Genomic DNA, 26247 nt, shown 5'->3' on the forward strand with positions numbered 1-26247 from the left:
CCTTCAGCCTGTACTTTTTTTTTCATGTAGTTTATACATTAAAAGAAATCTAGGAATGCTAAATTTCATATAATTAACTTTAGCTTATTATTTTCTTCTATAGGGATCTTAAAATCTCAGTGATTCTGTATATTTGCAGCAGATAAAAATAGCAGTTTCATCGACAAAGGAAATATGCTTTGGGTTTTTTTATTAGTCATTAATAATTATGTTGACTGGCAGATAGCCAAATTTAGAAACCTCTAGAGATCTCTGTCTGTGGACTTCAACCATTTTTCTGCATTATTTTTAACTAGTTGTGATCCTCTTATCTTCCTTTTCTCTTGAGGATTTCATGGAAGACTTTATCAGGTGCTTTCTTGAAACTCTTAAGTTAGAATGAATTTGCTCTATCAAAAAGGGACATAAAAATTACCTTGTTTTGCTTTGTAAATCCATTGTGGCTCTAGGGATGATTATTTAAATACATAGAAACTACATCTTTGTTAATTTGTTCTAAACATTTGCCTATGGATTATTCAGATTTACCACTGATGCTTATACATTAATTAGGCTGTTTGACATTTTGGTAGAATTTTTAAAATTCCATTACTGTGGAAGATTTGCAAGCTTATTATTTTTGTTGGGCTATATCTTTTTTTCTGTAGCTCTGACTTTGGGCCCAGTGTCCCTTTATTTTCTTGAGATCAGCAGCTGTTATTAAGAATAGAAGATTTATTGTATTGTATTGTATTGTATTTTTTATTTTATTTTAATTAAAATTTATTTATTTTGAGAGAGAGAGATGTGCGCACACAAGCAGGGGAGGGGCAGAGAGAGAGTGAGAGAGAAAATCCCATGCAGTCTCAGCACTATCAGCACGGAGCCCGACGCAGGGCTCAAACACACAAATCGTGAGGTCATGACCTGAGCCGAAATCAAGAGTCAGACACCTAACCGACTGAGCCAGCCAGGTGCCCCTAGAATATCATTTTAAAGACTGTCATTCATCAGTGTTTAATCCTTTTTGCAGGCACATCTTCTAAGATGACTGAAAATGTACAAGAATTAAAAATACTATTTTGAGAAGAGTGTATTTGGAAGGTAGACTCCATTATTAAACTTAAGTGTAATGGGAAAAGAGACATGTCTTAAGACCTTTGGCTGTGAATATATTTGGAAGTCGACATGACTCTTTGGATTATTACTGAAATTCCAATAAATTTAAAGGTTTAATTCTACATTTGAAAAGAAGGCTTCTTTGGTGCAGGTTTAGAGTGGTGATGGTAATAGAAATCAGAGCATGTATATTTTAGGTAACAGGGAGGACAAACCCATTCTCTTGGCAGCTGAATATCATAGCATTTTTTGGTTTGAAAGTGACTGTATTTGTGTTCAGTACTCATACAGTGTTGTATTTATCAAAGATATATTTCACATAAATGGTTTGCCAAGCAAGAGGGATCCAGTCTTTGCTCTCTGAGTTTATAATCTGGTGAGGGGGACAAACCAGACATTCCATAGGAATAGACATTTTAGGTAATGTCTGAAGAGTGAGTAGAAGTTGGTAGAAGGAAGGAAGTGGAGAAGGATTATTCGGATGAGTTGTATCATATTAGGAGATCCTGAACTATACTTTAGTATTTTCTTAGAAGATCTTGGACTTTGATCCAATGTATTATTGTGGTGTTAAATTTGATTGTACAATATATTGTTCTTGATTGAGAATCTGTTGATTACTCACGAGAGCTTTGGCTAGGAGTTTCCTGGGTGAATCCTAGGAATACAGGTATAACTTTTCTGGCATCACAATGATTGAGATTCTAAAAACAGTAATCAATTAATGATGTTTCCATATGTGTAGGCATTTATAACATCTCTGTTTAGGGACTTAATACATTTTGTCAGCATACATTCAGAATATGTACAGTTAGTATAATGTTTTATTTATATTTTTAAAAGCAAGCCCATGTGGTTTTAGCTGATGTATTAAAAGGAGAGCTCTGTTCAGAAGTTCACTTCCAAATATCCATAGTTAATCTACCTTTACTTGTTACATCTCTAACCTCTTAGAGATGATTGTTTTGGGGAAGCAGAGGTGGCATAAGCTTTCTCTACCCCTTTATCTAGTTTCTTTTTTTCTGTCATTTTTATTTGGTGTCTGTATCACAAGACCATTTCTCTTGTGTCGTTTCCATTTTCTCTTTCATACCTTCTTGACCAATAGGGTCTCTGGGAAATCATGTTCTTCCCAACCAAGAGCCCCAAATTTTCATGTCGTTATCCATGATCCAGAAAATAAATCCTTTCCTTAGCATCTGTGTAGCCACCACATCTTCATTTGTTCATATCTTCATTTCTCTTTCACAGCTTTAGCTGTCAAAGGAGATGTGAATGTCCTACCTGTTCTGTGAAGTTTGTTTACTGATAAGACTTTCATGCAGAAGTACCTGTTTTCCTCCTGTATGTTAGGCATTGTACCAAGAATTGAAAGGTTTTAAGACATGGTCCCTAACTTTATCCTCTCTAATGATGATTTTAATATTTTTTCCTAGCAGTGTCCTTTGTTCTTACGTGGGTTATCAATAAATTAATAATAGTTGGTAGGCTTGGAGGAGTCTAGTTCTTTTCATCATCACTTTCCAGAAGAAGGTAATGTCTGAAGTTTTATTTTGTTCAAGGAGTCATCAGATATTGTTGATGTTCATATCAGCTATTCTATTCAAAGAGTCACCAAATATTGTTAAATCTTATAATACTTTTAAATGTTTGTTGAAACATTAAGTTGCTTCTCGGTGGGAAGAACTTTTTACCTCATCTGTGGAAACAATGTTCCTCTTCATCTTCGTCCTCATTTATTCTTTTACTTTACCAGTGCATTGACTTGGATTTCGACTTTCATATTGCCACCTTCAGAATTGTCCTTTCCTAGTTTCTTTCTTCTATCCTAATTTGGAGTTCACTTTATTTAGCGTTACAGCAAAAGTGTTGAATCTTTGTGCCCTGCTCTCAAGCAGGGAGTTAGGGTCTGCTTAGTAAGATCACCTGTGAGGTAAATTTGAAGTAAAGGCTAAATAGCTGAGGAGTAGCATCCTATTAGTTAGAAGTATAAAGGTATGAGTGAAAGAAGTGGATTTAAGAGACATTTGTATTCATAGTGTTGGTTGGAGCCATGTAAGAGTAGCAAGCAAAAACGAAGTTAGGAGGAATACTCACATTTAGGAAATAATAACCAACAGAGAAGAAAGAGAAATATGTAGTTAGTAATATGTAGGAGGACAAACACAGGAGTACAAAGGCATGAGAACCAAATGGCAATATATTAAGAAAAACTTGTTTTATTTTTTAGTTTTTTGAAATTTATTTATTCATTTTTAATGTTTACTTTGGAGAGAGAGAGAAAGAGCGAGCGAGCAGGGGAGGGGCAGAGAGGGAGACACGGAATCCAAAGCAAGCTCCAGGCTCCAGCCGTCAATACAGAGCCTGACGCAGGGCTGGAACTCACGAACTGCGATAACATAACCTGAGCCTAAGTTGGTTGCTTAACCTACTGAGCCACCAGATGCCCTTATTTGTTTTTTGTTTTTTGTTTTTTGTTTTTTTTTTTAAGTAATCTGTGCCCAATTTGGGGCTCAAACCCACAACCCCAAGATGAAGAGTCCTATGCTCTACTGAGTCCACCAGGTGACTCAAGAAAAACTTGTTTTTAAATCATTAAAATACTATAATAGAATACAAGAGGAGAACACTTTAGTTTTAATATAAACAGATAATTGAAAACTCTTAAGATGAAGAGTGTGAGCATAATAGGGTTTTTTCCATTATCTCTTGTGTTAAACAAAACCGTGTAAAACTTAGTGGGTTAATACAAGCACTTATTTATGAATCTGCAGTTTGAGCTGGGTTCAGCTGGGTGATTTTATCGGTCTGTTAGGATATTATTAAACAGCCCAAGCTTTTTTTTATGGATAGGAATCTGTAGTTAAATGTGATTACTACAGTGTCTCTGAAATTTGGTATCAAAATCAATAAATCAATAAACACAGCAGCTGTAGTGTGTTGATAGACTGACTCTCCAGGGGAACAGCACGTGATTTGTAGTATTTGCCATGGAGTGAATACTACCATCTCAGGCTACCGATGTGGAGTCACTGAACTTGGAGTTTGGAAGAGATGTGGACAAACCACGATTATCAGCTAATATGAGCCATCCCTAGACTCCAGACACGTCTTGTAAATTGTCAGTGTTCTCATCTCTTGATCTACAAAGAATTTGAAGCAAGTTAATCAAATAAACACATAACAAAAAAGGATTCAGTAAATTGGTGAAGAATATTCTATAGGAGAAACATGTGACAATAAAAGTCAGAGTAAATGCCACTGTGAAGGTGCTGAATAGTTGTAGTTGAATAAGGATTTAGCTAAAACAAAGAACTGTTCAGTAATAGTGTTCACAGTGTACTTTAGAAAAAAAAACAACAGATCACCTGCTGAGGAGGAACAAAAATTGTCCTGATGACAGATCAGTTAACACAGGGAGAGGATATTGCATCTTTTAACAACATTCTTGCAGAAGTAGGACGGCAAATGTTGGCATATTTCTTAAAATATATTTTTGAAGTTTATTTATTTTGAGAGAGAATGAGAGAGCACACGTGTGCAGGGCAAAAAGAGGGAGAGAGAATCCCAGGCAGGCTCGACACTGTCAGTGCAGAGCGCAAGTGCGTGGCTTGTACTCACAAACTGAGATCATGACCTGAGCTGAAATCAAGAGTCTTGACACTCAGCTGACTGGGCCATCCAGGCAGCCCCTTAAAATATTTTTTTAATGCAAGGTGCTAACTGTACCAAAACAATTCTCAGAAAAAAATTAAAGTGGCAATTTGAGATCTGTACTAGAAAATTTTGTAATGTTAAGGAGTTTGCATCTTATTGGAAAGATATCTGGGAGCTCTTATTAGCATATTTATGCTATTTAAACTTAATTATGTCTGCATCACTAAGCGATGTGTGGGTAAGGAAGCTAACAAAATATTTACAAGATTGTAAATATGGGGCAATTAGGGGTTCTAGCAAGACAGTAGTTGTGGATTTGTTTATAAAGAAAATCCATATATGAGAAATTTTGTATGAAAAGAAGTAGCAAGATTTAGTAATGGGCTACTTTTGAGAGTAAGTCAGAATGACCTTTGCAGATAGTTACTGTAAGCCCAGGTAACTGATATGATACACCATGAAAACTTTGCCAGTATTCTTTTTAATTCCTAGTGGTGATTCATCTTTCTCTCTTGAGTGTGTGTGTGTGTGTGTGTGTGTGTGTGTGTGTGCGCGCGCGCGTGCGCGCGTGTCATTTTTAACCAATCCTTTGCCAACTTTATGTTGATTAGAATAGGTGCTTACAGTGATGAGTAAGACCTGATCCTTGTCTTCAGCTTTAGGTGTCTTATCATATAACCCTTTTCTCATTCTTTTCTGCTCATGCTATCCTTGGTTAGCCTAATCTTAACACTTTGTTATTATACCCAATTAGCTTCTGATCTTAAAAACAGAAATTTTCTCCTGTTTGTTCTTACTCTTCAGTGGCTGTTGCTCAGGCAGCCCAGTTTGAAGGCAGGGTAGAAAAGAAAGGGTTTAGGGTCACCAGCAAATACTCAGAAGTTCCTGTTCTCATCACTCCTACTTCTGGGTTCTTCTCTTGTCCCTCCTGGGCACAGAGGTGCTGGTGTTAATTCCTCCTTGCCCACCTTTCCCTAGAGTCCATCCGTGCTGGTGCCTCCTACAAACGGCAGAATGAAGGAAATCCAGAAAGAGGTGAGTTTTGAGCTAGATTTTGATTTGGGATTGTGAAGGGGTGGGGGACTTGAATTGAAAGAGGTTACAGAAATGGGAAAAGTGTATAACTGCTCCATTAGTCTTTAGTTGGAACCAGAATTAAAATGTTTTTTAATGTTTATTTATTTTTGAGACACACACACACACACACACACACACACACACACACACACACCCCACATACACGTGAGCAGGGGAGGGACAGAATCTGAAGCAGGTTCTAGGCTCTGAGCTCACCAGGCGCTGAGCTGTGAGCACAGAGCCCGACATGGGGTTCTCACAAACTATGAGATCATGACCTGAGCTAAAGTCGGACACTTAACTGAGCCACCCAGGTGCCCCCAGAATTTAATAGTAATAGATATAGGTAGTAGGATATGGAGGGAATATGTGAGTTGGTTGTCTGGCCTAGCCATTCCTGGTCAGGAATAGCCACCTCAAAGGAGATGGAGATCTGTAGAATAAACAAACCATTGACACATAGGACCTGATAACAGGAGGATCAGAGAATTTCTTTTCTGTGTTATTTCTGTTGTAGCATCCTTTTTCCTTATTCTTTGCTTCTTGCCTGTCCCTGCCCTTCATGCAACAGGTATATATGAGTAGATGTGGAGATATGATCTACCACTTGCTCTACCCTTCAGTATTCTTTGCTTCTGCACACTGAAATTGGTTGAAATCTGCTTAAATTAGCCCTTAATGCAGCTATAATCTGGGAAGATCCCAAGACTACATTTGGTACTGTAATTGACATACCCGCAGTGCTGATTTCGTGTTTGTCAGATTTTGCTGAGTAAGAGATTAACAGCTGCTTGTTCCATGTCTAGCTTTGTGTCAGAATTGAGAGCCTATAAATACGCCTTTAATTAGCATAGTTTGCTGTGCTGATTGGTCAAGCCCTCAACTTCTTTCAAGGAATTGCTTATCTTAATAGAATGGGGAGGTCACTGTATCCTAAGGGTAGAAAAATAATTTATCTTTTCACCTAATTTTTTACTTACTGTTTTCTTAAAGGACTTGAACGAGGTAGGCCCTGGCTATTCAGAAATAAGCTATGATACTTGGAGCTTTTGGTGCAGTGGAATAGACCGACACTGTCACAATATGATATGGAATTTGCCATATGCAATGGAAATACAGTAGAAAATGACTAAATAAACCGTGTTCTTAATCATTTTGGGATGTAGGGATGGTTGGTATTTTTTGGTTTTTAAGGTCTACAAGAATTTTTAAAATGATTTTATTGTGAAAGCCTCTTAACATCACAAGTTAAAAGATTCTAGGATTAACGTCTTTTATAAGACTGTTGGAGTCTCAGAGGTAGAATACTGTGCCTAGAGCAGGCATTCTCATCCTTGGGACTGTTGACATTTGAGGCTGGATAATTCTTTGTTGGGAGATGTTGTTTTGTGCATTTGTAGGGTGTTCTGGCAACATCCCCAGCCTCTACTTACTGTGTGCCAATGGCACTCTACCACTGGTGACAGTAAAAAATTACCAGATGTCCCTGGGGAGGTGAGAGAAGTGCCTGCAGTGAAACGCTTTCCAGGTTTGTAGGACATTGGAAAGAGATGTTATTCACTATTGCCCTTGAGCCTTTAGGCTCTTACTTAGCAATCTTGACCATGGCAGGAAGAGCTTAAGAGGCTTTGTGACTGAAGCTGGCTTTGCCTCAGTTTCAAGGTCGTTTTGTCTTTGCTTTTGCTCTTGACTGCTTTCTTGGCCCTAACCCACTGTCTAGTCTTGACCAGCTTCCATGTCACTCCAAACTTAGTGGCACCTTCTCCTTTTCTCTGCAGTTTAATTTTGTCAGTTTTCTTAGCAATGTAGAGCAGAAAATTTATATTATATTTGACACATACAAATAGTTTAATGAAATGTTTTTGTATCAGTAACAGCTCATCGTTATTTTTATGATTATATTTAACTAAAACAATTTTCTGTGTTGTTGAACTGACTCAAGTAATATTGTTTAAATCTAGTTTCTGGCTTCAGTTTCTATAAAAATAATGATATATATAGCACTACATTAGTGTCTATAGTGACTGAAGATAAAGGGTAATGATTATTTCACACAGATTTATTTTTAACCACTTAACAAATATTTGGGTACTCATTCATACCAGGCATTGGATTGGTGCTCCATATTATAATTTTTCTAGTTTTCATTTTTTAAACTAAACATTTCAGTAAATATCTGCTATATTTCCCTACATACCCCTTGCTTTGAGCTGTCATTTAATTAGCTAGTTCTCTTTGTGGTATTTATATAATAACTACTCTTGAATTTTTATTGTGATAAAAGTTAGCTTTTAGGAACTTGGAGGAGGAAGCATTTATGAGTTTAGTCTTTTGCCATTCTGGAGGTCTTCTCAGTGGTTCTGTGTTGGCTAACTGGCCTTGATATGGCCTGAATTGCCAAATATGATGTCCATTGGTTCTAGGTTATTTGAAATTTCTTATGGTGCACAGCCCTGGAAAGAGATAGGTGGACTTAGGTATTAACAGATTTAACTTAATAATGTAATGAAGACTTCACTACTAAAATGAATTTATGACGCCCCCTCTCATTTATTCAATTACAAAGTCACTCTAATTGAAAACAAATGAGCTAGAAAATTGCATTTTATGTTTTCTTAAACAGGTAAAGAGAGACCTGTTCAGTCTTTAAAAACATCAAGAGACACTTCACCCTCAAGTTCTTCAGCAGTTCCTTCATCAAAGGTTTGTTATATTTTAAAAATCAGTTTAAAGAGGAATTACAAAGTAAACGAGATGGACTGTCTGGTACAGGTGCTTTTATGTTTACTGTCAAACCTAATGAGGATAATTTGCTGCATTTAAATATTTGAATCTTAAGTAACCACAACTTGAAGGTAGCTATCAAAATAAATGAGCAGTTTTCTCAAAGACTTTTTTTCCACAGATTATGCTAAAATTGGTACTTCAGCCATTGCGCATCTTGACCATAACAAGATGGGGATGAATATTCACATAGGGCATATTTGATGGGACTGTGCTTTTATTTTGGGAGACATGAGTAAGGCAGAGACCTAACATTTATTGTATAACTACTTGATTCTAGTTATATTTTAATATATATATTTTTTGTATGCATACAGAAATCCCATGGTATAAGTAGTTAGATCCATTTTATAGAAAAGGCTCAGAAGTTAAATAATTTTCTCAAATTATTTCACTGGTTCTTTCAAACATTTCAAGAATACTAATCCTTCCCAAACTCTTCTAAAAAATAGAAGAGGAGGTAATACTTCTAGGCTCATTTTGAGGCCAGCATTACCTTTCTACCAAAACCAGACAAGAACAGTACGAGAAAAGAAAATTATAGGCCAGTATCTCTGAGAATGTACATGTGGAAATCTTCAACCAAAATACTGCCAAACCAAATTCAACAGCACATTAAAAGTAGCGTACACCATGATCATATGGGATTTATTCCAGGGATACAAGGATGATGAATTACCCACAAATCAAGCAGTGTGATATATTGCATCAGCAAAATGAAGGATAAAAATATATGATCATCTCCATAAATGCAAAAAAATAGCATTTGACAAAATTCAACATCCATTCATGATAAAACCTCTGAACAAACTGGGTATAGAGGAATAGAACCTCAACATAATAAAGGCCTGATATCACAAGCCAGAGCTAACATCATACTCTGTGGTGAAAAGCTGAAAGCTTTTCCTTGAGATCAAGAACAAGACAATTGGCCCACTATTGCCACTTCTAACAAACATATGACTGGAAATCCTACCCATAACAGTTAGGTAAGAAAAAGATATTAAAAAACATCCAAATTGAGAAGGGAGAAGTAAGACTTTTTTGTTTTGCAGGTGACATTATATATAGAAAACTCTTAAAGACTCCACCAAAAAGCTGTTAGAACTAATACATAAATTCGGTAAAGTTGCAGGATACAAAATCAATATGCAAAAGTTGCATTTCTATACACCAGTTATAAACTATAAAAAAGAGAAGATAAGAAAATATTCCCAGAGCACCTGGGTGGCTCAGTCAGTTAAGCGCCCGAGTTTGGCCTAGGTCATGATCTCGCGATTCGTGAGTCTGAGCCCCATGTAGGGCTCTGTGCTGACAGCTCAGAGCCTGGAGCCTACCTCAGATTCTGTGTCTCCCTCTCTTTCTGCTCCTCCCCTGCTTATCCTCTGTCTCTTTCTGTCTATTAAAAATAAATAAATGTTAAAAAAGAAAGAAAGAAAGAAAGAAAATAGTCCCATTTACAGTAGCATCAAAAAGAATAAAGTACTTAGGAATAAATTTAGCCAAGGAGGTGAAATACCTTTACACTGAAAACTGTAAAACAGTGATGAAAAAAGTTGAAGAGTCGGATGCTTAACCCACTGAGCCACCCAGGTGCCCCTTTAGCTTAGAATTTTTATATCTTAGTCTGTAGCATAGGCCTGTAAACAGTATTGTGGGAATCAGGTGATCCAGAAAAAAACGATTTGTTTTCTTCATTTTTATATTGACCTCATGAACTGATTGATCTTCTTCAAATGTTTTACTATAACTGATTTGTAACAGTGAATATGGAAACAAAAAAAAAAAACTGAAGTACGAAGCACTAGTGATAGGTACTCTCAGGTCTGTTACTTCTCTTGATTCTCACTACTTTGTAAAACTGAATATTATTAATACCTGTTTTGTAAATGTGGAAACCAAGGCTTCGCAGTTGCATTAATTATGCATATAAAATCATTTATCTAGCAAGTGATGAAGCTGGCATTCAAATCCTGTAACTCTAAATTCCATACATTGTTTAATATTGTATATGGTTGAAGAAGGGAAGCAGTGGAAATATCAAAAAATGAAATTTAAGTGTATAAATTTTGTGTAAAGAGTATGATTTATGTAAATTATTATAAATTATGAAAATAGCATGTCTGACTTTTCTACTGCATTAATTAGGAATTCACCTTGATGACATTTTGGCATTATTTATTTCATTGAATATAATAAAGATACAAAATTTAAATCAGTATGATGTCCTGTATATTTCAAATACTATTAGTATATTAATTTTTTTTGTTCTTTAAGATGAATTTTTAAAGCTCTATGTAAATGAAATTAGAAGTCAGATCTATTCTGTATGTCCAAAAGGAATTGCTACTTAGAGAAATTCTATGTTGAATATTTTTGAAAAAGCAAATAAAAGATGTACTTGTTCTCTATATACATTTGGAGGCTTACATAATTATAAATTAAGTGGGATGTACTTCTTGATGTATTTGAAGTTTAAATGCTTTTGAGGATTGTAATAGAACTGTGCTTCTGTTTTTATTAGGTGTTAGACAAACCCAGTCGGCTAACCGAAAAGGAACTTGCTGAGGCTGCAAGCAAGTGGGCTGCTGAAAAGCTGGAAAAGGCAGATGAGAGTAACTTACCTGAAATTTCTGAGTATGAGGTAAGGCATAATGTCCCCTTTAGGTTTCACATAAAGAGTTTTGTCTGGATTTTAAATTATGGGTGGAAAATATTTGGTTTGTTCTAGTTCTGCAAAACACATATGGGGAAAACATCCTCATGAATTATTAACGTGTACCACACAGAGTAATAGTATGATTATGAATGACTCTGTGTTCAGTAATTGTACTATACCTGAATTTCTCTGGTAGTTTTGAAGTGAGAAAATAGTGTAAATATGGAATATAAGGAGAATGCATTATATATAAGCTTCTTTTATTTTTATTTTATTTTTTTATTTTTTTGTTAAAAGTATCTCTCGAAATCATGCTAAGCCACTAGTCATAACCAGTGAATTCAGAGCAAAAATCTGTTTAGACCTTAGATCTTGGACTGTATTTATATTACATGCTATTTCTCTGCAAATTATCTCATAAATATCTCAAGAAATGGAATTATTCATTGTTGGGTTACCTATGACCTTTGGTGAGTTTTGAGTACCAAAAGATGAGAGCATTTTTGGGTCCAAAGAATACTATTCATGAATCTTTACATTAAAATATTTGAAAATGAACTCAAACTTCTCTGTATAACTTCTAACCTCTCTAATAGGGAAATGTAGATGTTTCATTGGCAAAATTAAGCTTTTCAATTCAAATGTTGGTCTAAGATTATTTTGGCATGATATGCAGAAAATATAAAAATCTCTGTACCATGACCAATTACATAGATTTGAAAATTTCTGGCTTTTCAATAAATTTTAAGATACCTTTATTAGAAAGTTCTTTGATAAAATGGATCAAGCAATGGAATTTGATATAAAACTCATATACCTACATAAATCTTTGTATACCTACAAACATTGTTTCCAGAGTAATAATGTACACTGCTCATAGAAAGTACAAACCAGTATAGACTCTATCAGTGCTTACACAAATAAAGCCTTTCATTTTTAAAATGCTGATTTGTCATTTAGATATCAATTGTTCTTAAGTAGGTCAAGGTTTCCTTGTTATTGTACCTATTAAAGTAGATATTTATGTGTCTTTTTTTTTTTTTTTTTTTTGAGTGAGAGAATGCATGCATGAGAGTGTGCAGGGGAGAGGCAGAGGCAGAGGGAGAGAGAGAATCATAAGCAGGTTCCATGCCCAGCTCAGAGCCTGACATCTGGCTCTATCTCAGGACCGTGAGATCACAACTTGAGCCAAAATCAAGAGTCAGACACGTACCCAACTGAGCCATCCAGGCACTCCTATATGTATTCTTGAGTAAATATGTATCAACATGATCTAGCTGTTCCTTTTTGGCACCTTTTCAGCACAATTTTAAAGCATGAACAATAAAGTAATTTAACAGAGCCATTTTGTTTATATTCTTTAATAATGACAATAGTGGGTTTTATATTAATCTATATACTCAAAATTGCTATTTTAGAGAAGTGATCATTTTTCTCAGGATTTTAAAACTTCCAAAAATTCTGTTTTCTTGTTTGTTTAATACCCTTCAATTAGCAAGGCTTTATTAAGATATATTCATCACCCCCATCACTTTTTTTTTTTTTTTTTAAGAGAGAGAGAGAGAAAGAGCACCAGCAGAGGAGAGGAGGAGAGGGTTGGGCTTGTTGGGGAGAGAGAGAGAATCCCAAGCAGGGTCTGTGCTCAGCACGGAGCCCGATGCAGGGCTGGATCCCCTGACCCTGGGACCATGGCCTGAACTGAAATTAAGAGTTGGAAGCTCAACTGACTGAGCCACCCAGGCACCCTTTCCCCCCCATCATTTTTTATGTCTCTTAATTAAAAAATAATAATAAATAGTCCTCACTGTCAACCTGCCCTAGGCTTTAAATACTTCTGTTCTTTCATCATTGTTTGAATGGATCTTGACTGAATAGTCAGTCACATTGGGTCTTTTTAACCTCCTTATTTTTTCTCTTAAAATATGAACCGAATTTGCTAGATTTTGCATTAATAAGAAGCTAACAAGTAATAAAGAGCTAATTAATAAGTAACTAATAAGTAATCAAGAGCTCCCTGTAAGTGGAGTCATAGGTCAGTCACAGTCTTTTGTTGGACCAAAGGCAAGGTGAGTGAGAGTAGGGTTGAGATCTCTTTATTATGTTTGTTACATGGTATACATCATTAATGTCTTTAAAAAAATTTTTTTTCTTTTAGTGTTTATTCATTTTTGAGAGACAGAGCGTGAGTGAGGAAGGGGCAGAGAGAGAAGGAGACATAGAATCTAAAGTAGGCTCTAGGCTCTGAGCTGTCAGCATAGAGCCCAGCGCAGGGCTCAAACTCACTGACCATGAGATCATGATGTGAGCCAAAGTCAGACGCTTAACTGACTGAGCCACCCAGGTGCTCCCATCATTAATGTTGACTTGAGCAGCAGCGCAATTTATAGCCCTCTCTAAAATGTTTTTCAAGTTATAGTGATACTTTCTTCTACTGGAAATAAAACAGCTGGGAAATTTTTATGGTACTGTTGTTCTTTTATTTAAAAACTTAATCCCATAGGACACCTGGGTGACTCAGTTTGTTGAATGTTGGACTCTTGATCTCAGCTCAGGTCTTGATCACAGGATCCTGAATTCAAGCCCCACATTGGCTCCAAACTGGGTGTGAAGCCTACTTAAAAAAAGTCATTAAACAAAAGAACTTGATCCCACCATATCTTATTAAAGTTTTGCTCAGATAGTAAGTAATCTCTGTTCTCAGGCAGTTGTTAAATAGTTACTCATTTCAGTGATCTGTGCTTTTTGAGAAATAGAATTTTTTTTTAAGTAATTAAAAAAAAGTTTTTAAGTTCGTTTATTTTGAGAGAGAGAGAGAAAGCATGAGTGGGGAAGTGCAGAGAGAGAGAGAGAGAGAGAGAGAGAGAGAGAGAGAGAGAATTCCAAGCAGGCTTTGCACTGTCATTGCAGACATGGGGCTCAAATCTGTGAACTATGAGATTATGATCTGAGCTGAAGTCAGATACTTAACCGACTGAGACACCCAGGTGCCCTAAGAAATAGAATTTTGACTTTAATTTTGTAAACTCATATCTGATTAGGTAGAATAAACTATAAGGAAAAAAGGCTTTGATGCGAAGAAAGACATTGGCATAGTACTGTGTGTGTGTGTGTGTGTGTGTGTGTGTGTGTGTGTGTGTGTTTAAATGTAGTTGTGGCAGTATTTTTATTTTATAAAATTTGGGTTTTTTTTTTAAGATTTTATTTTTTTTTAAGTAATTTCTACACCCAATATGGGGCTCTGACTCAAAAGCTGAGATCAAGAGCCCCTCACTCTACTGACTAAGCCACCCAGGTGCTCCTTCATGTTACTTATTAAGTAATGGTCCATGTACTTCAGAAACATTGTGTAGATTTATTTTTATGACTAAGGACAGATTAAATATTTAGCTTTCCAGTTTATCTTCTCTTGCTGCTGTGAATATAGTTTTAAACAGTTTGGGAGACCTTGTAATTTACCGAAAGTTCAGTGAAATTGAAGATACATTCAGTGATATGCTTAACTATTCAGGAATGTTGTAATTCAATCTGCTGTTCAGCTTTATACTTTTACCTTTTGGGCTCTAATAGAGATTTCCTGAAGTATTTGATAGAATAGTAATTCTAAAGAGTCTTAATGATCTGAGGGGAAGAAAATATTCTATTAGCCAGTATGTTTGGGAAATGCTAGATTTGAAAGAGGTATGTTAGGGGTGTCTGGGTGGTTCAGTCAGTTAAACATCTGACTCTTGATTTTGGCCTAGGTCATGATCTCACGGTTCTTGGCTTTGAGGCCCTTGGGTTTGAGCCATAAGTCAGACTCAGCACTGTAGGTGCAGAGCCTGCTTGGGATTCTCTCTGTCCCTCTCTCACTCTCCCCCTCCCTCTCGCACTCTTTCACTCTCTCTCAAAATAAATAAACTTAAAAAAAAAAAAAGGTTACTTTGATATTGCAACACTTTTCAGGGATTTTAATATGTTAATATGCTCATCAGTGGTCTGTGAAAGGAAGATGGATAATAAAATTCACATAATTTAGCAGACTTGACTATGAAATTTTTCACAGTACATATTTTAGGATTAGTATTTTAAGTTACATATTTTCAGAAAATAATACCATACTGGCTTTCTCATAGCTTATTTAAATTTGCTAAGTATTCATTCTTCATCTACTTATGTCAAACACTGCATTAGAGACACCATCCTAGCTGTCTAGGAGCTTACAGTCAAGTTTTGTAGAGACATAATTTACGATCCTCAAACAAATGGCCATCAGAGTTTAGCTTTTGGCTATCAGAATGAAAAGCAAATTACTTGGGGCTTTTAGAATGTCCCAGTAGAACAGTTGCTTCTTCCTATAGAAGAAAATTTTGACATTTTTCTTACTTAAATGTGAAAATATGATTTATGTTTTTCCACATGTAAAGTGTCATTTTCTACTTCAGTATCTGCTTACTTTCTCCATTGTAGAATACCTATCTTTAATAGCCCTCTTTCAAATTCATATTAATTCAGTGGAATCAATAGTGTTTGAGATAAGAATCAAGGTCTTTCTTTCCCTTCCTGTTTTAAAATTTATGCTGCTTTTGTGGTCATGGATGCCCTTATTAAAGGTCATTATTGCCCTTATTAAAAATATTATTTGTACTTGTTAAATATACACTGAATGTATCCCAAGCACTTGTCTTGTTTTCCCTCTACAGTACCTTGAAAAATACATATCTAATTATATAATTGTATAATTATATATAATTTGTTAATAAGCCCTTTTAGTGTCAATTTATTTTTTCTTCTTGTTTTCTAAAAACGTCTATCTGCTCTGATGTGCTTTCTATGCTCATCAATTTATATTTTTGTGTGTAGGCCTAGAATTATGATAAAGCCTGAAATTTCTATCTTCAGTGTGTTTTAAACTTCAACAGGTTTTTTTGTTTTGTTTTGTTTTTTGCATTAACTTAACTAAAATGGAATCTAGTGGCAGATTTTGATCTTGGGTTTTAGTCAGAACACTGGTTATATAAGTAATCCAATTTCCTTAACATCATTCAAATCTAATTGTTAACTTGGTGTTAGAAACCTGATACTGATACTGGGATTTCTATCTTAAATACATAAAAATTTATCATCTTAACCATTGTTAACAAGGGTATAGCTCAGTGGTATTAAATACATTAGTATTATTGTATAGCCATCCACCGTTCATCCTCCTAACTCTTTTCACCTTGTAAAAGTAAAACTATACCCATTAAATGATAACTCCCGAAAGCAATTTATCAGTTTATTCTCCCAACCCCTGGCAACCACCATTATGTTTTCTGTCATTAAGATTTTGACTACTCTAAGTATCTCATAGAAGTGGTTCATACAGTATTTGTCTTTTGTGATTGGCTATTTCATTTAGCATAATGTCTTCAAGGGTCATCCGTGTTATAGCATATTACAGAATTTCTTTCCTTATTAAGGCTGAACAATATTCCATTGTGTATATATACCACATTTTGCTTATCCATTTATCTGTCAATAGATAACGTGGGTTGCTTCTACATTTTAGCTTTGTGAATAATGCTGCTATGAGCATGGGTGTACACCTATCTTCAAGACCCTGCTTTTAGTTATTTTGGATAGGTATTCAGAAGTGGAATTGCTGTATCATATGGTAATTGTATTTTTAATTTTTGAGGAACTGCCATATTGTTTTCCACAGTGACTATTCCATTTTACATTCCCACCAACAGTGCACAATGTTCCCAATTTATCTACATCCTCACTATCAGTTGTAGTTTTCTGGGTTTTTTTTGTCTGTTTGTTTTTTGCTAGTAGTCACCCTAATGGATATGAGGTGGTATCTCATTGTAGTTTTGATTTACATTTCCCTAATGATTAGTGATGTTGAGCATTTTTCTTGTACTTAGTGGCCATTCATATATCTCCTTAGAAGAAATGTAAATTCAAGTTCATTGTTCATTTTTTAGTTATTTGTTTCATTGTTGTTGAGTTTTAGAAGTTCTCTATAAATTCTAGATATTAATCCCCCTTATCAGATACATGATTTACAGATATTTCTCCCATTCTGTGAGTTACTTTTTTACTCTGTTGATAGTGTTATTTAATAAGCAAAATTTTACATTTTTCAATAAGTCCAAGTTTTTTCTCTTTCTTTCTCTCTCTCTCTCTGTTTGGTTACCTGTGCCTTTGGTATCATGTAGAAGAAATCATTGGCAAAGCTAAAGTCATGAAGCTTTTGTCCTATGTTTTCTTCTAAGAGTTTTATTGTTTTCGGTCCTACATTTAGGTCCTTGATCCATTGTGAGTTAATTTTTGTAGATGGTGTTAGGTAAGGATCCAGCTTCATTCTTTTGCATGTGGATATCCAGTATTCCCAGTTTCACTTGTTGAAAAGACTGTATTTTTCCCATTGAGTGGTCTTGGTATCTTTGTTAAAAATCATTAGACGTATGTAAGAAGACTTATTTCTGGACTCTCTATTCTATATATATCTGTCTGTATGCCAGTATTACACTGATTTGATTAATGGACCTTGGTAGTAAGTTTTGAAATAAGAAGTATAGATCTTCTACTTTTGCTCTTTTTTTTTTTTCAAGGTTTATTTTGCTTATCTAGAGTCCCATGAGATTCCTTACAAATTTTTGTAGAGTTGGGTTTTTTTGTTTTGTTTTGTTTTAATTTCTGCAGAAAATCCCATTGGGATTTTGGTAGGGATTGCCTTGAATCTGTACATTGCTTTGGATGGTATTGACATTTTAACAATACTGTCTTTCATTGTGTGAATGTGGGATGTGTTTCCATTTATTTATGTCTTCTTTCAGCAGTGTTTTTGTTGTTTTCATTATACAAGTTTTTCATCTCCTTGGTTAATTCCTAAGTTGTTTTTGTTTGTTTCTTTGTTTGTTTGTTTTATTTTATTTTATTTTATTTTTTTGAGAGAGAGAGAGCAGGGGAGGGGCAGAGAGAGAGAGGGAGAAGGAGAATGCAGGGCTTGAACTCACAAACCATGAGATCATGACCTGAGCCAAAATCAAAAGTTGGATGCTTAACTGACTGAGCCACCCAGGCACCCCAGTTCCTAAGTATTTTATTCTGTTTGATACTCTTGTAAATGGAATTGTTTTGTAATTTCCTTTTCAGATAATTCCATTGTTCATCTATAGAAACACAATTTTTGTGTGCTGAGTTTGTACCTTGCTACTTTGCTGAATTCATTTATCAGAGTGTGCATAATCTTTAGGGTTTTCTACATATAAGGTCATATCTGCAAACAGATAACTTTACTTATTCCTTTCTAATTTGAGTACCTTTCCTTTCTTCTCCTTTCCTACCACCCCCCCTCCCCTAACTGTTCTGGCTAAAACTCCCAGTACTGTTTTGCATAGAAGTGATGAAAGCAAGCATCCTTGCTTTGTTCATGATTTTAAAGAAAAATCGTTAGCCTTTCAGTATCAAGTGTGATGTTCGCTGTAGTTTTTTCATATATGACTTTTATTATTTTGAGATGGTTTACTTCTATTCCTAGTTTGTTGAGTGTTTCATCATGAAAAAGGTGTTAAATTTTGTCAGATACTTTTTCTGTATCAATTGAGATGATCATGTAGCTTTTTCCCTTTATTCTGATGATGTGGAGTATTACACTCATTAGTTTTCCTATGTTAAATCATCCCTTGCATTCCAGGCATAAATGCCACTTGGTAATGATGTATATAGTCCTTTTAATATGCTGCTGAATTTATGCTACTGAATTCCTTGTGCTAGTGTCTTGTTGAGATATTTTTGCATCAGTGTTCCTAAGGGATATTGGACTGTTTGTTGTTGTAGTGTCTTTGTCTGGCTTTGTATCAGGGTAATGTCCTCATAGAATGAGTTAGGAAGAATTCCTTCCTCTTCAGTTTTGGAAGAGTTTTTAAAGGCTTGGTATTAGTTCTTTATTAATTTATTATTATTACTATTTTTTTAACATTTAATTTTGAGAGACAGCGAGAGACATATTGTGAGTGGGAGAGGGGTAGAGAGAGTACGGGAGACAGAATCTGAAGCAGGCTTCAGGCTCTAAGCTGTCAGCACAGGGCCTGACCCAGGGCTCAAACCCACAAACCTCGAGATCATGACCTGAGCCAAAGTCAGAAGCTTAACTGACTGAGCTACCCAGGCGCCCAGCTTGGTATTAGTTCTTTATATGTTTAGTAGAACTTACCGGTGAAGCCATAAGGGTCCATGGCTTTTCTTTGTTGGGAGGATTTTGATTACTGATTCAGTTTCCTTACAAGTTACAAGTCTGTTTAGGTTTTATATTTCTTCTTGATTTAGTTTTGGTAGGTTTTGTGTTTCTAGGAATTTTTCCATTTTACCTAGGTTATCCTTTTTGTCAGCATGCACTTGTTCATAGTACTCTCTTAATAATTCTTTTTATTATTATTTCTATTCTTATTATTGGTAGTAATGTTCCCACTTTTATTTCTGATTTTAGTAATTGGAGTCTTCTCTTAGTCCATCTAACTAAAGGTTTGTCAATTTTGTTGATCTTTTTGAAGAACCAACTTTTGGTTTCTTTTTTTTTTTTCTTTTGTTTTCTATCTACTTCATTTATCTCTGCTCTAATCTTTAATATTTCTTTCCTTCTGGTATCTTTGGGTTTAGTTCTGATTTTTCTGTTTTTCTAGTTCCTTAAGTTGTAAAGTTAGGTTGTTGATTTGAATTCATTCTTGTTTAATATAAGTGTTTATAGACATTAATTTCTCCCTTAGCACTGCCTTGCTACTTCTCATAATACATGGTATTTTCATTTGTTTCTTAAGCATTTCCTGCTTTCAATATAATTTCTTCTTTGGTCTATTGTTTAAAGGTGTGTTCTTAAATTTCCAAAATTTTGTGCATTTTCCAGTTTACTTTTTAAATCTATTGACATTTAGTATGTGGCCTAACACATAGTCTATCCTGGCAGATGTCTCCTGCGCCTGAGAAGAATGTATTCTGTTGTTGGGTAGAGTATTTCTTGTATGTCTGTTAGATCTACTTTGTATATTGTTTTATTTAAGTCCTCTGTTTCACTACCTTATATCTGGTTTTTCTGTCCATTACTGTGACAAGGGTATTGAAGTCTCCAATTATTACTGTATAACTTTTATTTCTCCATTTCTTTCAGTTTTTTGCTTCATATATTTTGATGGTCTATTCTTAGGTCCATAGATGTTTATAGTTGTTATATCTTCTTGCTGTATTGGACCTTTTATTAATATACTCTTGTCTCTTGTAACCCTTTTTTGACATAAAGTCTGTTTTGTCTGATATTAGTATAGCCACACCTACTTTCTTACAGTTATTATTTGTATGGGCTATCTTTTTGTATCCTTTTGCTTTCAACATGTTTGTGTCTTTGAGTCTAAAGTAAGTCTCTTATAGACATTATGTAGTTGGATCATGTGTTTTTATTTACTCTGCCAACCTCTGCCCTTTGATTGGAAGGTTTAATCCGTTAAATAATTACTGAGAAGAAGGGACTCAACTTATGTCATTGAGCTATTTGTTTTCTGTATGCCCTGTAGCTTTTTTGTTCCTCATTTCCTGCATTCTGGTTTCTTTTGTTTTTAATTGAGTTTTGTTTTGTTCTTTGGTAGGCAGTGACATTTTTAAGTTCCTTCTTAATTTCCTTTTGTATATATTCTTTTAAAAATATGTAATATTTATTTCCTTTAATATTTCTTTCCTTCTGGTATCTTTGGGTTTAGTTATGATTTTTCTGTTTTTCTAGTTCCTTAAGTTGTAAAGTTAGGTTGAGAGGGAGAGAGAGAATCTAAAGCAGGCTCCATACTCAGCACAGATCCTGATGCAGGACTTGTTCTCACGATTGTGAGATGACCTGAGCCAAAATCAAGAGTCAGATGCTTAACTGGCTGAGCCACCCAGGTGTCCATTGTGTATATCCTATACCTATTTTCTTTATGGTTACCATGAAGATTACATTTGCATCCTAAAGTTATAACACTAATTTGTGTTTATATCAGCTTAAGTTCAATAACATACAAAAATTCTGTTCCTTTCCAGCTCCATCTCCATGCCTTTTGGCTGTTGATATCACAAAATTACATCTTGATTCATTGCATCCCCAAAACGTGAACTAATACTAATAATTGTTTTAAATGCAGTAGTCTCTTAAGTTATCTAGAAAACAAGATTTGGAGTTATAAACCAAGGTTATAGTAGTACTAGCTTTTACACCAATAGTGTCCTTTAAATGTATTAGTCTCTTAAATCATGTGTAGAAAACAAAACAAAACAAAAAAAGACAATTGCAAAGCATTGGTACAGTAATATTAGTTTTTATAATTGTCCAGGTATTTATCTTTATTGAGATCTTTATTTGTCTGAAAGACTTCAAATTACTGCCTAGTGTACATTCATTTCACCTTGGAGGATCCCCTCGAGCATTTCTTGCAGGGCAGATTTAGTCATAAACTCCCTGAACTTTTGTTAATCTGAAAATGGCTTGATTTCTTACCCTTTTTTCAAGGATAGTTTTGTTGGATATAGGAATCTCAGTTGACAGTTTTTCTTTTATTACAGTTGATTCTTGAACAACATGGCTTTGAACTGCACAGGTCCACTTATATGTGGATATTTTTCAATAAGTGTGTTGGAAGACACTTTGGAGATTTTTAACAATTTAAATGTCTATTTTTACTTATTTTTGAGAGAGAGCAAGAGAGAGAGGGGGAGAGGCAGAGAGAGAGGGAGACAGAGAATCCCAAGCAGGCCCTGTGCTGTTGGCACAGAGCCCATTGCAGGGCTCAAACTCATAAACCATGAGAGCATGACCAGAGTTGAAATGAAGAGTCAGATGCTCAATCGACTGAGGAACTCAGGTGCCCCAGGAGATTTGCATCAATTTGAAAAGGCTCACAGAAAAACCGTATAGCATAGAAATACAAAAAAAAAAAAAGTTGTTGTAAGAATTAGGTATTATAAGAATACAGTATATAATACATATAACTTACAAAATATGTGCTAATTGACAGTTTGTGTTATTAAGGCATCTGATTAACAGTAGGCTATTAGTTGATTTTGGAGAGTCAAAAGTTATAAAAGGATAAAAGGATTTTTGACTGGGTTAGCCCTCCAATCACCATGTTGTTCAGGATCAACTGTACTTTGAATATGGGCCTACTGTAATATTGCCTTCAAAGTTTCTGATGAGAAATCTATTTTTTTTTTACCTTCCATGTATGAGAAAATGATTTTTTTCTTGTATATGATGAGTTTGCTTTTCACTGCTTTCAAGAGTCTTTTCTTTGTCTTTTGAAAATCTGATTATGATGTATTTTGGTGTGAGTCTTGAGTTCACCTAACTTAGGTTTTGTTAAGCTTCTTTGGATGTTTATATTTAAGTCGTCCATCAGATTTGAAGTTTTTAACCATTATTTATTCAAATATTTTCTGCTACTTTCCTCTTCTAGGACTCCCATAGTGCATATTTTGGTCCACTTGGTGGTGTCCCAACAGATTCCTTAGGCTTGTTCACCTTTCTTTAATCTTCTTTCATTTTGTTTCTCAGACTCCATAATTTCCATTGCAAGTTCACTGATTCTTCTGCCTACTCAAATCTGCCTTTGAATCCCTGTAAAAAAATTTTCATTTCAGCTATTGTACTTTCTAGCTTTGTGATTTCTTTTAGGTGTCTTTTTAGGTTTTCTGTCTCTTCTTTGGTATTTCTGTTTTGTTCACACATTTTCTTGGCTTTCTTCACAACATTCTTTAGTTCTTTGAGCAATTGGAGACAGTAGTTTTGTTGTGTTGTGTTTTTTTAGATTTTATTTTTAAGTAATCTCTACACCCAACATGGGGATTGAACCTACAGCCCTGAGATCAAGAGTTGCATGCTTGGCGTGCCTGGGTGGCTCAGTCAGTTAAGCTGGTTTTGGCTCAGGTCATGGTTTCATGGTTTGTGGATTCAAGCCCCGAATCAGGCTATGTGCTGACAGTGTGGAGCCTGTTTGAGATTCTCTCCCTCCCCCTCTCTGCCCCTCCCCTTCTCCCTCTGTCTCTGTCTCTAAAAATAAATAAATAAACTTAAAAAAAAAAAAAAAAGAGTTGCATGTTTTATCAACTAAGCCAGCCAGGCTTCTTGAGACCATAGTTTAAAATTTATTTTCTGGTAGACCTATTGTTAGGTCTGTTTCAGAGACAGTTTCTACTGATTTATTTTTTCCTTCAAATGGGACTTACTTTCTTCTTTCTTTCTATGCCTTGTGATTTTTTGAACAGTAGGCATTTGAATCTAATAACCGATAATTCCAGAAATCAGATATTCTCCCCACACCCCTTTCTATTGTTGTGTGGTGTCTGTGTGCTGAGGATGAGTCTAGGTGTCCGTTTAAGGTCCTTTCTGAGGGGCGCCTGGGTGGCGCAGTCGGTTAAGCGTCTGACTTCAGCCAGGTCGCAGTCTCGCGGTCCGTGAGTTCGAGCCCCGCGTCAGGCTCTGGGCTGATGGCTCAGAGCCTGGAGCCTGTTTCCCATTCTGTGTCTCCCTCTCTCTCTGCCCCTCCCCCGTTCATGCTCTGTCTCTCTCTGTCCCAAAAATAAATAAACGTTGAAAAAAAAAATTTTTTTTAAGGTCCTTTCTGAGTCTTAGAATGTACAGTCACTTTTTAACTTGCCCCATATAAGCAGGGTTTTTTTTTAATGTCCTAATATTAACATCTAACTTTCAAAAGGTGAAGAAGTGAAAAATAAAGGAAAAAGGGTACCTGCAGCTTAATTCACGGGAGTCACTTCAGCCATAATAGGAGGGGTTTGAAACAATAGTAGGAGATATGAGCAATGGCTGTTTACTCCTTTGTGATCACAAGCCCCAATCAGTGATCAGAGCACAGATTCCTGATGTTTGGAAAATGGGGTCCTTTTTGCCCAGCCTCAGGTACCTACCCGCCAAGTGGCTGAGGGTTGTGATGGATAGCTGCTATTGTGGCAAGAACTGAAATTAACCTCAGTTTTCCATGTATTCCTCTGGAAGTTGCAAACCTTCAGGAGAATCCAGAGTTCCAGAATAGTTACATCAGACAATGTTTTCCAGTGCATTTGTTGTTTATGTTAGGAGACAGATTTCTGATGCTTTCTATTGTGGCATCTCCCTGATTTTCACTGCTTTCTTCCTTAAGTGATTGGTATATTTTCAGTTGAAATCTCTTAAAATATATAACTTAGACTTATGAAAACCAGGTTTTAAAAAAAAGTAGATTATACATGTCCATGTCAGAAATTCAAATGTCACAAAAATGTGTAGCATCTCCCTTCCATCCTCTCCTTACTTCTAAGTTATTCCTATTGAGCCAACCACCACCCACCCACCCCTTTTTTTTACATTTTTCCCCTATAGATAGCATCCTTCCAGAGATCATTTGTGTGTGTATGTGTGTGTATATATGTACATATATATATATATATGCATAAACGTACATATACACATACTTCCTCTCTCTCTTTTTTTACATAGTTGGCAGTATATTGATAGGAAATGAACGACCTCCAGAATGTTCCAGGAGAAAAATTAGAGTACATTATACAACAATTATAGGCTGTTATTCTTTTAGATGATTTCTTAATATCCCATAGTTCTACCTACTGGGTAATTTATTTGTCCTAATGATGGACATGTAGGTTGTTTTCAGTCATTTGCTATCAGTGGCAGCCATATGTTAGTATCTGTTGCTCATGTCTGTATCTGTAGATTAAGTTTCTAGAGGTGAAGTTGCTGGGTGAAAGGCGCATGTACTAAATTGCAATACATGCTGCCAGATTACTGTGTAAAGAAGTTGTGGCAGTATACACTCCCAATACACTAGGAGTTGATGTCCTTTTCCTAGTGAAAATTACCACTCATTAGTATATATCTTGTGACTTCACTAAACCTACTGCTTTTTGCCACTACTTAATTTTTTAAAATTCAGTTTTTGAAGTAAGTTCTATTTCTTTTTTTCCCCTCTCATTTCCCACCTACCTAACATATGCGGCAGTAGAGTATATGAGCTCAAACTTTACAGTTTACTCTAAGTCATTGCTTACTGCAAGTTACATGGAGGCAAGAACTTTGCTCTGTTGTGTTCATTGATGTATCCACTGTTCCTGGAACAGTGGTATTTGTCATACAGTAAATTTTTTTTTTAATTTTCTAAAAAAATTTTTATTTTAATTCCAGTTAGTTAACTTACAGTGTTATTTTACTTGCAGGTGTACAATATAGTGATTCAACATTTTCATACATCACTTGGTGTTTATCATGACAAGTGTGCTCCTTAATCCCCATCACCTATTTAACCCATCCCCCCACCCACCTTCCCTCCGGTAACCATCAGTTTGTTTGTTCTCTTTAGTGAACAGTTTCTTTCTTTCTTTCTTTCTTTCTTTCTTTCTTTCTTTCTTTCTTTCTTTCTTTCTTTCTTTCTTTCTGTCTGTCTGTCTGTCTGTCTGTCTGTCTGTCTGTCTGTCTCTCTCTCTTTTTCCCTTTTTTCCCCCTTTGCCCATTTGTTTTGTTTCTTAAATTCTACATATGAGTGAAATAATATGGTATTTGTTTTTCTCTGACTTCCTTAATTTAGCATTATACTGTCTAGCTCCATCCATGTTGCATATGGCAAGATTTCATTTTTTTTTTTTTTAATTTTTTTTCAACGTTTATTTATTTTTGGGACAGAGAGAGACAGAGCATGAACGGGGGAGGGGCAGAGAGAGAGGGAGACACAGAATGGGAAACAGGCTCCAGGCTCTGAGCCATCAGCCCAGAGCCCGACGCGGGGCTCGAACTCACGGACCGCGAGATCGTGACCTGGCTGAAGTCGGACGCTTAACCGACTGCGCCACCCAGGCGCCCCATGGCAAGATTTCATTCTTATTTATGGCTGAATAATACTCCATTGCACATATGTACCCCATCTTCTATATCCATTCATCAGTACATGGACGCTTGGGCTGCTTCCATATCTTAGCTATTGTAA

General features: G+C 35.6%; 1 protein-coding gene across 10 annotated transcripts in view; it reads left to right on the forward strand.

Annotated features, from left to right (window-relative positions):
* The window catches only part of PPHLN1 (periphilin 1), a 145514-nt gene that overhangs the window by 63996 nt on the left and 55271 nt on the right, over positions 1-26247 (forward strand). For 6 of the 10 annotated variants that reach the window (XM_043563424.1, XM_043563418.1, XM_043563416.1 and 3 more), the window contains 3 exons: positions 5734-5790; positions 8456-8535; positions 11141-11260. In XM_043563424.1, coding sequence (XP_043419359.1) covers positions 5734-5790; positions 8456-8535; positions 11141-11260 — 257 coding nt within the window. The remainder of the gene's footprint in view (positions 1-5733; positions 5791-8455; positions 8536-11140; positions 11261-26247) is intronic. The other 4 variants (XM_043563426.1, XM_043563420.1, XM_043563419.1 and 1 more) reach the window with 1 other exon arrangement.

The sequence above is a fragment of the Prionailurus bengalensis genome, chromosome B4 (genome assembly GCF_016509475.1).
Source record: "Prionailurus bengalensis isolate Pbe53 chromosome B4, Fcat_Pben_1.1_paternal_pri, whole genome shotgun sequence".
NCBI classification, from domain to species: Eukaryota; Metazoa; Chordata; class Mammalia; order Carnivora; family Felidae; genus Prionailurus; species Prionailurus bengalensis.